Genomic DNA, 13,228 nt, shown 5'->3' with positions numbered 1-13,228 from the left:
ATAGATAATCAGAATTTGTCCCAGGCCAGATGTTATTTTCCTTTTCTCATGGAGAACCACATGTCTCGCATTCTCTTCAGCTGATTAGATGTAAAGGAAGCATAACAGTCATCAGATGAATAGTCCATGAAATTATGTATGTCGTCCAAGCCAGGGCTATCCGGGCATGAATCCTTCTGAGAAGGGCACCCATCAGTGGGCACCAACTGCTGCGGTGTGTCTGCAATGTAATCACCAGCATTGTCTTTCGAACACGACTCCCCTTCAAAAGTGTGTAAGAGACCATTCCAGTGACCAATTTCGTGTATTGCAGTACCACCCCGATTGTAATGAGTCATGGGGCCACCAGGCATAGTCTTAGCGAGCACATTGCAGCCATCTTTGGAGTAGCTGACTCGAGGGCTGCTGGCGTTAATGCTTGGATCCGGAAGAGTGCAGAAACCAAGGACGCTAGGGGGGGCAAGGTCTGAGTTATATGCGTGGCGATTGTCACCTTCAAAGGTCCATCTCGCAAAGTCTGTGGTGGAGGGCGGCTGTAGATTGGTCTGAAAGTAGACATTTAACGTGCTGTAACCTCCCTTGCGAAGTGCTTTCTTCATGGCGGAGTCATCCCCATTGCGCGCCCAAGTTTTATTAATATGACGGGTGACGCCCTTTAACCGATAGGATATCGAAGCGTTTTCATAGGCTTTTTGCAAATAATGTAACTTCGAGATTGTCAACTAGCTGGAAGAGTAACCACGACGCAGCCGTCTCTGATAAACGTAAACTGACCTGAAGTATGACCATCTCGTCCGTTACTAAATCTGCATCGGTTTCACCACTCACAATGTGAAACCACGTCTCTATCTCAATGGGCTCCAAGGCTCTTCGCATGTCGTAAGATACGCTACTAGGTTTCGATTCGAACGCGCCTAGTCTCTCATGTTCAGCCCTGAATGCTGCATCTGGACCACCAGTGGCACAAAGAGAACGGCCCTGTAAAGCCGTCGCACGACATAGAGTTCGGCGGTTTGACATGAGGCTTATAACAGACAAGACATAAACGCAGGAAATGGAAGGCAACATCATGTTGAGGAAGCTTGTTGCAGAGCATCTTGGCTTCAATCTCTGAAGGCTGCCTGGAATTTATAAAGTACATCTTGTTGCTATTGGAAACTGGAATGTTTGGTGTTGATTACCCAAAGACAGGAATGTCGTCTCTGACAGGGAAGTTCCTGACAAGGGACAAGTGGAGAAATTCCAGTCTGAAGTGTGCACATTCTGAACTTTGTTATATTCACCAATAGAGGAATCATGCCTATTCAGGAAACAGTCTCGGAATCAACATCTTAGCAAAAGAAGATTAGCACATACTGTAATGCTTAGAGCAATGGCAGTGAGATTCAGCCCGATAACCATGTGAACACCTCGAAAGCAGCAATGACAGAGCGCGCAAAAAAAGGAAAAAAAGAAAAAAGAGAGACTGCCATCATACCGCACGAAACAAGGCAATTTGCTGGTTAAGCCTGTATCAATGGGCATGCGGTCCAAATCTGTCATTCCTGCCCGTAGCAGTGACTGTACTTTCCTGTTCATTATTCCAGGTCAAGTAAGTGTGATCGCCGAGTTTCCTAACCACAGTAAGCTTTAATAGTTGTCGAGCAGAGGATCAATAATACATACCTTGGTCGTACTAAATGTGCAAGGGTAAACAGAGCCCCAAGAAGGACGCAAATACCGCCAACGACGACATAAGCTATACCCATGAAAGGATTTTGTCCCCCAATGACAGTTCTGGTGGAGATGAGAATTGACTTCGTGCCACCATACTCAGTAACCGGAAACCCTAGAGCCCAATTAGCCAGTGGTAAGGTGAATTGCATAGCGCGAACGAACGATCTTCAATATCCAGGCGATAAGAGCCAGCTTTCATAGACACGCTGTCATTTCTGCGGGACAGTTTGCTGAAAGCCGGTAGCGCAGCGGTCCTCATCCAAACCATGAAGTCTTCATCTTCATGAAGGTCGGGATACCGTCAATATACCCGTTTGGGTAACGGTCGTGCCAATTCGGTGGTGGCACAACTTCCCATGGCTTGTATTGTGTGGTTTTAATAAGCTCCTTATCACTATCCCAGGCGATGCCCTTGTTAGTCATGAAGTACACTGTCGGGTTCAAGTCACTGAGGAGTTCAGGGCTGTGTATTGTGTCATTGAACTGTGAGTTCGCAATGAGTCCGCACGGGTAATAAGCCTTTCCAGTAGGGTCGAGTTTAAGAGGATCACATGAGCCACCATCGATGGTCTTATTGTCAACGGCTTTGCCTTTCAACTGATCTATATCCAATGACTTCACGTATCGCCGATGGTTCTGGTAAAAGTTGGTAAGACGATAGTACAGAAAGACGGGAGGCCCTAAATCGTCCGGTACTTCGAAACTCAGCCGACAAATGGTAGTCCCGTTCTCTATACGACGCTCCCATGTCGGGGTAGACTGTCCAGTCGATGACTTGAACGATGACTTGACTCGGTCTGCAATTGAGACTGGGTAAGAAGGGGCCTTTTCCGCGCATTCTGAATAATCTATAGATATCTCTTGGACCTTATCATTGTGCTATGTCAGATGGCAATGCGCATGAAATTTTGAATCGACAATACATACTTGGGAGCTAGCCCATAAGAGAAGGCCACCGATCGGTGCAAATATGATGCCGAATACAAAGAAGATTGGCAGAACGCTTCGCGGCGTGAGAATTGGTCTATGGTGTCGACGTGTTAGCAAATTTAGGTATAATCGACAATATACTTAGATTTAGATCTTACTGCCAGGCTTTTAAGCGCTGTTGTCTGAAAGCAGTGTCTGTTATTGGGCTGTAAGTATTGAGGAAAATAGGTATCCACGGAGATTTCTTAAAGACTGAGAGGGCTCTTACTAGCAGGTCTCCTAGTCTTTGACTTCTTATCGCTGTCAGTTTGCCCCCACGAGCTTGATCTTTGAGAGACCCTGTTTGAGGAGTTTCCACATTAGACATATCGATATGATGGCTTTCTAAATCAATTTCAATGGGGATTGAGTATGAAGAGGTTCTGGTCGGTCTAAACCATTAAGAGTTGTCCAGTAGTTAGATAAGAAAGTAGTACTAATAAGGAGTTAATGGACCATTCGGGTGGCGTCCTCGAATCATATATTACGGTACTCTCCGTTGATTCAAATGCATGCCTTAGTGTCTTCCACTTTCTACTCCAGACGTCCAGAGTCCAGATTCACTGACATTCGACTTACCTACTACCCGACGACGGACGACTACCTTAATTAGCAACTACTTAAGGTTATTTCAGATCTTTGCCTTAGTTTTTATGTTTTAACTTCACAGGCAGCTCATAGGTCCCAAAAGACCCTGCTATTATTTTGGAACCTGTTACACTAGGTAGTCGAACCAGGTTGATGAAGGACGGTATAAATCTCAACCTATGTACATTTAGAAACTCTATAGGAAAATTGTCGATTAACACTGTATAGAGTGATCTGTGACTTGTCGGTGGTTTCCGCATTAATCAAGGACACCCTTGCAGGCTAACTCTGGGAACCTGCCCTGAGTATAGCTGAGTACTAAGGCTAAGGTATTGATAGAAAATCATAGGTTCATTCTGTATAAGCCTACTTTTTAACAGATAAGGTTACGAGACATGCTGGCAGCCTTTAACGTACGACCGTAGGTTGACAGTCATATAACAGCCTGTCGAAAATCAAGCATGCCGGGATTGCCGAAAGAGAGCGCCCGAATCAAGTTGTACCAAAGTTAAGAATTAGTCAGGTGAATAAGTAAAAAAGGAACCAGCATATGACTTATGCAAAGTCTTTCTATCCTAGAACTGATAAGGGCACAGTCCAGCCGTGCACCTCTCGTAAACCAAAGAGTCCAAGGTGCAGAGGAGGTCTGGAAGGGAAAGAACTCGCCCCATTCCAAAGTGCAGCAGGGGGCTATAATCATCGATTCGCTATTAAGTAACCTGGTCCGAGTCCAACTCCCACAGAATAAAGCTAAAATAACACTAATCGCAACATAGCAAGGTATGAGTATTATCGACCAATAAAAATTCACCAATTGCTAAGGTAAATACTGTTGAAAGTGTTCCGAATCGAACCAGCCGACACGATCATAAGCGGTCCACAACTTGCTCGCTTTGTTGACATCAATCTTGCAAGCTTGCTGGGCATCTGTTTTGCGGAACTCTTTGCCAATCCTTAAAGCTCTCACACGAGCCTCGAAGATGCGGCGTTTGCTGCATAAGTATGTTGCGCATGAGAGCCTCAAGGTGGAGGCAAGGCTGAGCTCAGCCGGGCTCAAAAGGTGGCGGTCTGGATCCTGGCTAAGATCTAACATCTGTCCTTTCCAGTCTGCCTTCAATGCCTTCGCATTGCCGCCAAGTGTTTCTGGTGAGGGTGAGAAATCCTTGATGGAAGTATAATCTGTGTCATCCCGATTTGTTCCTATGCCTCTGGGAGGCCTAGTACTCGTCTGAGCAGGTAAGTCAAAGGATTCATGCGCCTTCTGATGCGGCGTAGATTTGGGGGAACGCTTGGCCCGCGGTATTCGCTGTGCGCGAGGCTGTGTGGCAACCGCCCGTTTGCTCGGTGCCGGCGCAATCTTCTTTAATTTTGCATCTAAAATTTTAGGTCGGCGACGATTCATCATGAACAGTTGACGCTCAAGTGTCTCGCGTTCCTCCTTGGCCCAGGCAGCAGGGTTCCGGTTATACTGGGCGGAAACGACTGGCACACAGGAGAGCGCTAAGAGATACTCATCACGTGTTGGCTTATTCACTTTGTTATCAAATCTTGCCATGTGAGAATCGATATGTTGTTCCATTAGAACCTCTGCTGGGGCGGGAAGAATCTGCCCAAACAAGGGCTCATCAGTGGCAACATCTGTCAAAGAATCGTGATGTGGGAACAGAACAGGATCTCTCGAGGAACCGAGCACAGCATCTCGCTCGATTTCCCCTGGGACATCCGATTTTCTTTTCTTATTTCCAGTGTACGGAGTGACGGGCGGCGATGGTAAATCCATTTCTGACTGCGTTCGCTTCCGTTCGCCAGAAATGGGAGGAAGTTTCATGCCATGGACAAACGAGCAATAATCCTGTGATGTCGAGTAAGGTGACAATGAGGTATTGAAATTCTCGAACGGTTTGGATTCAGGAGGTGACATGAGACTGGAAACAGACGGTAGGCGACTCATGGTGAGTTTAGGATTTTGGTCCAACGGCGTTGGGGGTGTATACGGGTTCATTCTATTGATAGAGATGGGACTCAGGAGTGCAAAAGATGAGCTGGGTTGGAGTGGGAAGTAAGGAATAGTGTATCAGATGTGATTTGGGTTTGTTGGAAATATAATGCCTCAAAAGGCAATTGATGATGAAGGCTGATGCGAGAGTATTAGTAGAAGTCAATGGAAAGGTGACTGTCAACCTAATGTTGGCAAAACACACGTGAAAGGTGATTTGTCAGGGCCACTTCCTTTGTGTAGGGTGGCAATGGACAGATATGACTCAGAGAGCAATTGAACTCCCAGCCACTGGGTACTTGAGAGTCGGTTCTCCCTTATTGAATATGACTGGGAATCTGATGGCTCGATGCTGGAAGGAGGGGACGGGGTTGTGATGAGCCTTGTTGACAAATGACTTGATAGTCTTTAGGTTTTCCCAAATGGACTTTAAGAGTAGATCTGATGATGAGTCAGTGCGGTGATGGCTTAGATTTAGCTTGTTAGTAGACAGTGTCATCACAGGGCAGTAATAAATATGAATGCGGGGGCGCATGCAGTGATCCAGTCAGGTGTTACTCTTGAGGTAGTGTATGCTGACATCTAATGGGCAGTTTTTTGGGGGGAAGATGTAAGAATACCAGAGGTATGGATATAGAGAAGAGATGAATTATCAACCTAAAAGTGTAAAAATCTAAAATACTTTACTGTTGTTATGAAGGAACTAGGAATTATTGAAGATTTTAGGCATCAACAAGGAACTGAAACAGTTCCTATGACTAGAGTGGAGGGGTGGAATGATCAATGACCTATGCCACATGACGACAGGATGTGGGACATTGATGCCCTCCTTCATCATAATTGGCTGGAATAAAAGATGTGATTGCCCCAAAGTATACATACCATAGGTACTGTGCCTCCTGTCAGCTGTAGAGTACCTTACAGAGTAAGATATGGATGATGGTTTCTATCCACAGCACCACAGCCAATACCTTACCTACTACAGTATGACTACTATATTATGCGCCTCTAGAGCTACAGCAGGCCATTATGTTCACCACACCACAGACTAGAAGCTGTTTAATATGTGTTGGGGTTGGACTGTAATAAACTCACTATATATCATGAGACAGTCATGTGATACCACCTATTTAGCCACACCTCACCCTACTAAAAAGTAATGCAAGACATAATGTAGTAATATAGTTTATTAGCTATAAGTTGAATAATATCACATTCCCTACTTATTCTATTACTGACCTGTTGATATCTGGCTAAAATAAAATAGCAGGGACTGAGGCAGGTATAGTAAAAATGGCATCTGTATTATCACGGGCTAGAAGCCATAAAATCTGTAATCTAGATTTAGATGGTAAGAAATTACTAAGAGGCTCCTACTAAGGCTATAGCAGCTAAATATAAAAAGGAGTATATAAATTATAGCTAAGGTTATATAATATAAGCTTACTTTATTAGTTAGTATATTATTATATAACTATAAGCTAGTATCTAATTTAGACTAGAGTTTATTAATACCTAAGATAGATTATAAGTACTAGTAAGCTTAAGCTTATATCTAATAGGCTTTATTTACTATACTATTCTCCCCTTTAAATTAAGGCTAGTAGCTCCTCTAAATATTAAGTATTACTATATTAGTAAGATTAGTAGTAGGCTTCTAGGTAGGGTATTTATAACCTACTTATTTAATTAAGTATTCTATATAGTATTCTTATCTAATTTATTTCTTATACTCTTATAGGATCTCTTTAACTATATATTTAGCCTTACTATTAACTAGTATAGAAGATAGCTAGTAATTATTATTTAATTAGCTTAAGAATAGATTACTTATAGTAAGATATAGAAGACTAATATAAAATATATTATATATATCTAGTAGTATATCTAGTTAATAAGTATATAATCTAGAATAATAAACTTTATATACTATATATTATAATAACTTCTAGCTTAGATAATTTATTTAAATATTCTATAGATTTAATTATATATTTAATTTAATAACATAGTATAGACTTATTAAATAAGAATAATTTAAATACTCTTTATACTACTACTAGGCTATAGTAAGTTTTAATTAAGTTATCTTAATAGCTTTTTTTATTTTAGTAATAATACTACTAGCCCTCCTCTTTAGTAAATAGGCTATATTACTAGTAGTAGCCTTATAATTTAGTACTTTAATCTTAAGTAGTTTAATATTATATCTATAGTCTAGGAAGAATAGGCTAACTTTAGTATTAATTATATTCTAGCTATTAATTACTAGTTAAGTTATTAATAGTAATAACTTCTAATTAGTTTAAGTATAGTTATAGAAGTTCTATAAGTAAGCCTATAATATAGTATTTATTTAATTAATCTATCTATCTATCTATAGATAGTAGATATTACTTAATATTTAATTATTTATAAAAATACTTCTAGAACTAGCTAATAAACTATAGGCTATATAGTCTAAGAGAATAATACTAGGAATACTATAATATCTAATAAATCTATCTATGAAGAGCTATATAATAGTCTTAGAGTTAGTATACTTAAGGATATTAAGATAATTATTAAGGGCTATAGTGGGCCATAAGACCACTATATATGCTAGGTCATATAATATATACTATAATTATCTCTATAAGTTACTAAATATTCTATAACTTAGTAATTAGTTCTTCTTACTTAGGTAATATATAGTTATTTACTCCCTTTATACTAATCTTACTAGTTAATATTAGGCTTCTATAACTAATCTTATAATTCTAATTACTCTTTAAAACCTAATTAGCCTATTAGAATACTATAAAAATAATAGTTAGTATAAGATCTTCCTCTAGAACCCTAACTTAGTATAATAAGTTAACCCTAGCTATAAAGAAAGCAGCTTAAATAATCCTAATTTAAGAAGAATTATCTAATTTTATAAAACAAATAACTAATTAACTAAATAATAGTTAGGATAATATCTATCTACTAAGTACTAATAATTAGTATACCTCTAAAAGAATAAAATAATTAACTATACCCTTAGAATCTAATCCCTAAATAATAGAAAAAAAGAAATAAATAATAGATATTATTCCTAATAAAGATAATAAGATAATCTATAAATTACTATAGAAGGAATAATACCTTAAGTAAAGACTCTAAGAGATAGAAATCTAAAAATATATCTAAAAGATAAAGACTTAACTATAGAAAATCTAGAATAAAACCTTTAATAGAGAATTTATATCTATTATTAATTAGCAAGTTAATAACCTAATTAGATAAGAAATACAGGATTCTAGACTAATACTAGAGCTAATTATAAAAATTAAGGTAAAGATTATTAGACTAGAAAGACTAAAGAAGCTAGTAAATATTAAGTAATTTACTATATATTTTATAAAGAAATATATTACCTTCTTTATTTACCTAGAGGCCTACTTTAAAGAGTACTAAGATTAGTTTAAAAATAAAGAAAACTATATTTATATAGCCTCTACCTAACTTATAGATATATACTATTAAAAAATAGCAGACATATAAGGCTAAGCTAGTTAACCTTAAGATAGTTAGATTTTTAGGACTTCTACCTACACCTAGTCTCTATACTAGAGAGGCTCTATAAGGAAGTAGCTATTTAATACTTCTCTACTACTTAGCTAGAATACTAGAGTATATAGGAATTCTCTATATTTATAGATAGTATCTATAGCTAACTAGTAAAACTACTAACTATATCTATAAAGATTTCCTCTATATCTATATTTTACTAATTATTTAAAGTAAAGCTACTAGATTTACTAATCTATTAGAACTACTAGAAGTATATATCTTCTATTTAGCTACTATTAAAGATAGAACCCTAGCATAATAAAACACCCTTTATAAATAATATACTAGAATCCTACCTATAATAGATAACTAGCAGAATTCTAGATTATATAATAACTAATAAGGCTAAATAAATAACTACTAGCCTAAAAATAGCAGAAATTTTAATAATAATTACTAATTAGAATTTAGAAAGTTTCTAGAAATATTCTTATTCCCCTTATAGAGACTATCCTAGTATATATTATAATAGGTATAAGAAAAATAGCTATTAACTAAAATATTATACTAAACTATAGATTCCTAAGTACTTAAAAAACTAAGTTACTCTATATTATATACTACTATAGTATTAGGTATTAAGGAAAAATCTAATAATAGTAAGATACTAGCCTTTTATACCTATATTCTTATTAAAGAAAGCTACTATTAATATAATATATTAATTAATAATAGAGTAGAATAAATATTTATTAATTAAATAATAGATAAAAGGATTCCTATCTAGGATAGAATATCTACATTAGCTAGTAAAGGCTATTAATAGCTATAATATTACTTTATATAGCTAGAGAAATCTAGAAGTTAAAGATTACTAACTATATAGGAAATATCTAAGTCTACTAATTAGCTATAGAGATAGTTAATATAGTTAAGTATAACCTCATCCTAGGTATAGACTAGCTAGAAGCTATTAATCTAGATATTAACTAAATAAACCTTACATAGCATTACTGCATAGAGTTCTATAATAGAAAAAATAAGCTAAATATTAAGCTTATATTAGCTATTATAGCTATAAAAGAACTATAAATCTATATAGTACTATTTTATATAGTAGCCATACCTATAGGGATAGAAAAACCTATATAGCTAAGAGCTACTATAAATATACCTAAGAAGGCACTGCCCTTAGAATATATAGAATTTATAGATATCTTTAGTAAAGAGTAAGCTAGTATACTACTAGAAAATACTATATATAATTATATAATAGACCTTAAAGAAGGTATTTAGCTACCTTATAATAAGCTACTATCTACTATTATAGGAAGAACTTTATATCCTTTAGAATTATATTAATAAATATCTATAGAGGGATAGATAAGGCTATCTAAGAGCCCTATAAATATACTAATATTATTTATATTTAAGAAGGATAGTAGCCTTTAACTCTATATTAATTACTAAGGCCTAAATAAAATTATAGTAAAAAAGTATTATCTACTACTACTTATAAGTAAGCTAATAGATAGATTATCTTAAGCTAAGATCTATACTAAGCTAGATCTCTAAGATACTTATTACTAAATCTAAATATAGAAAGATAATAAATAAAAACTATATTCTATACTAGATATAGATATTTTAAATATACTATTATACTATTTAGCCTAGCTAATATATTAGCTATATTCTAATTATATATAAATTAGGCTATAAGTAATCTACTAAATACTTACTATATAGTCTATCTAGATAATATTATTATTTATTCTAATTCTATAGAAGATTATATATAGTAAGTCTAGGAAGTCCTAGCTAGACTCTAAAAATATAGACTTTATACTAAATATAGTAAATATAAATTCTATACTATAGAAATTAATTTCCTTAGGTTTAATATTAGTATAGAAGGTATTAAAATAGAACCTAGCTAAACTATTATTATTATAAAATAGTCTAAGCCTTAGAATATCTATAAGATATAATAGTTTTTAGGCTTTATAAATTTCTACTAAAGATTTATTATATACTACTCTAAAATTACTATACCCTTAACTAACTTAATAAAAGATTATATTATAAAGGATAGAAAATAGTATATATAATAGCCTCTAAAGGGGGAAAGAGAATTCCTTACTAAGAAAGCTAGAGAAATATTTAAAGAGCTAAAATAATAATTTATCTCTATTCCTATACTATATTATTTTAATCTAAGAAGAAAAAGCTCTATTAAGCCTAATACTTTAAAGGCTATAATAGTAGATATATTTATCTAGTTATAAGATAATAGGTAATAGCATCTAGTAGTATACTAATTATAGAAAATATAAGAAGTAGAAATCTATTATAATATATATAATAGAGAAATACTAGCTATAGTATAATATATTAAGTAATAGTACTACTATATTAAAGGTAACAGTAATACTATTAAAATTCTTACTAATTATACTAACCTATAGGCTTTTCTAATAATAAAAATACTTAATAGATATTATATAAGATAGCTAGAATTCTTATCTATATTTAATATCTAAATTGAATACTACTCTAAGAAGAATAATCCTATAGATATACCTAGCTATTATCTAGACTATACTATAGTTCTAAAGAATATATTACTAAATTACTTATAGAGAAGCTTTAAGCTAAAATATAAAATAGTCTGTTAATTAATTATATTAAAACTAGTAAAAATTAGTATACTAGTATAAAATTAGGAGCTAAAAGTAGATCTAATAGTTAATATAACTAAGAGCTATACTAATAATAATATAGATATTCTAGATATTCTAGTATTATATACTATAGTAAAAGCTATAATATAATATAAGACTACTTACACTTTAGAGCTAGGACTAACTATATAGTAGACTTATTATATAAGGCTTAGGTAAAATATCTAAAATATACTAGGGTGCTATAAGAGATAGTAAAAATAACTCTAGAGTAATAAGTTATACTCTAGTTAAGATCTAAAGATAGACTTATTAGATTTAAGAATTATATCTTTATACTAAATATACCTATAATTTATTAGGAGATTCTCTATAGAAATTATAATAATCTGTAAGATAGATATTTTAGGAAGAAGTATATCTTAAATACTATTTAAAGCTAATATTAGTAGTATAGTATTACTATAGATATTAAGGAATATATCTAATAATATATAATCTATTAATAAATTATAGTATATAGCTATAAGCTATATAAACTTTTATAACCCCTACTAGTTCTAGAAAAGCTAATAGAATAGGTTAGTATAGATTTTATTATAGATTTACTACTATCTAAATAGGATAATAAGGTCTATAATTTTATTCTTATCATAGTAGATATATACACTAAATTTATAGTCTATTATCTATATAGAAAAGATATAACTATAGAAAATCTTATAAAGTTAATTTATATAAAGTTTATAATCTATTTTAGAATTAGAGTTGCATAACCGAACCACAAAAATCGAACCCGAACCTCACCGAACTCGCAGCAGTTTGGGTTTGGTTCCTAGCCTAGGGAATCACACCGGTTTCGGTTTCCATAGGGTGGAACCGCTTTGAGTTCGGTTAAAACCGCCGGTTACGGTTTTTGCGGTTTTGTGAGTTAGGTTAACCAACCCACAACCGTTTTACCTAGAAATTACTGAATTCTAGATATTTTTAATTAATATTAATATCACTAGATAGCCTGAATCAAGGGCTATCTAGTGATATAAATATTATTCAAAAATACCTGGTGGTTGCTGAGATATAAGGGAATTTCATCTCTGTCATAGGTTGGTATGAAAGTAGTGGTAGTCTATATATATATGCGACCAACTGTTGACAATGACTATATTTAAAAATGGTTTTTTAACCACCACCCATTCAAACCTATAGATATTGAATTCATATTTTAGATCTAGATTAATATGATGATAATTACCATATATTTCATATAAAAATCATAATTTTATATAAGCATGCTTGATAGGGGCGTCAGAGGGGTCCCCGAACGGGGGAATGGTAAGGGTTAAAATGGTTAAAATTAGCGGTTTAACCAACCCGAAACCGAACCGAATCTAACCATGGTTAGTTAGTATAGGCCTAGCAGCGGGTTTTGCGGTGAAAACCACAACCAAATCGCATTGGGTCCGGGTTTGGTGCGAGTTCTAAATTTTGAACCCGAAACCGCAGCGGTTTGGTGCTAACTAGGCTTGAACCCGCCCGAACCCGCACCAAATGCAACTCTATTTAGAATACTATAAAATCTTATTAGTAATTAAGGGTCCCTCTTTATATTATTATTTTAGTCTAGCTTATACTATCTACTAGCTACTAAATACTATATATTAATAATATTTTACCTATAAACTAATAGCTAAATATACTAAGCTTAATATTCCTAATTACTATAATCTAGTAGTAGCTC

General features: G+C 34.6%; 3 protein-coding genes across 3 annotated transcripts; all 3 read right to left on the bottom strand.

The window, feature by feature from the left end:
* Positions 1 to 32: 32 nt before the first annotated feature.
* On the bottom strand, positions 33 to 1,071 carry P174DRAFT_370186 (zinc metalloprotease; the record flags this gene model as incomplete). The annotated part of the gene is made up of 2 exons (XM_024822323.1): positions 33 to 707; positions 775 to 1,071. 2 exons carry the CDS (start codon positions 1,069 to 1,071, stop codon positions 33 to 35), a joined length of 972 nt encoding a protein of 323 aa, XP_024683098.1.
* Positions 1,072 to 1,228: 157 nt separating this feature from the next.
* P174DRAFT_441801 (CDC50/LEM3 family protein) lies at positions 1,229 to 3,066 on the bottom strand. Its single transcript, XM_024827417.1, has 8 exons — positions 2,985 to 3,066; positions 2,915 to 2,946; positions 2,805 to 2,841; positions 2,644 to 2,740; positions 2,016 to 2,583; positions 1,879 to 1,995; positions 1,666 to 1,828; positions 1,229 to 1,613 (listed from the first exon to the last, which is right to left on the bottom strand). Exons 1-8 carry the CDS (start codon positions 3,011 to 3,013, stop codon positions 1,514 to 1,516), a joined length of 1,143 nt encoding a protein of 380 aa, XP_024683097.1. The 5' UTR covers positions 3,014 to 3,066; the 3' UTR covers positions 1,229 to 1,513.
* Positions 3,067 to 4,090: 1,024 nt separating this feature from the next.
* On the bottom strand, positions 4,091 to 5,275 carry P174DRAFT_460570 (SWIRM domain-containing protein; the record flags this gene model as incomplete). Its single annotated transcript, XM_024829903.1, has 1 exon — positions 4,091 to 5,275. The coding sequence occupies one exon, from the start codon at positions 5,273 to 5,275 to the stop codon at positions 4,091 to 4,093; it is 1,185 nt and encodes a 394-aa protein (XP_024683096.1).
* Between the last annotated feature and the right edge of the window lie 7,953 nt (positions 5,276 to 13,228).

Source organism: Aspergillus novofumigatus (assembly GCF_002847465.1).
Source record: "Aspergillus novofumigatus IBT 16806 chromosome Unknown P174scaffold_4, whole genome shotgun sequence".
Classification (NCBI taxonomy): Eukaryota; Fungi; Ascomycota; class Eurotiomycetes; order Eurotiales; family Aspergillaceae; genus Aspergillus; species Aspergillus novofumigatus.
The sequence above is the reverse complement of the archived record's forward strand: the minus strand, read 5'-3'. Positions and strand labels throughout refer to the sequence as shown.

What these genes read in the sequence shown, in the direction of transcription:
- P174DRAFT_441801 (XM_024827417.1), bottom strand. Translation starts at nt 3,013, where the DNA reads ATGTCTAATGTGGAAACTCCTCAAACAGG. An exon ending in GTGGAAACTCCTCAAACAGG is followed by an intron (nt 2,947 to 2,984) that starts GTCTCTCAAAGA and finishes GCAAACTGACAG; the next exon opens with CGATAAGAAGTCAAAGACTA. An exon ending in AAAGACTAGGAGACCTGCTA is followed by an intron (nt 2,842 to 2,914) that starts GTAAGAGCCCTC and finishes GCCCAATAACAG; the next exon opens with ACACTGCTTTCAGACAACAG.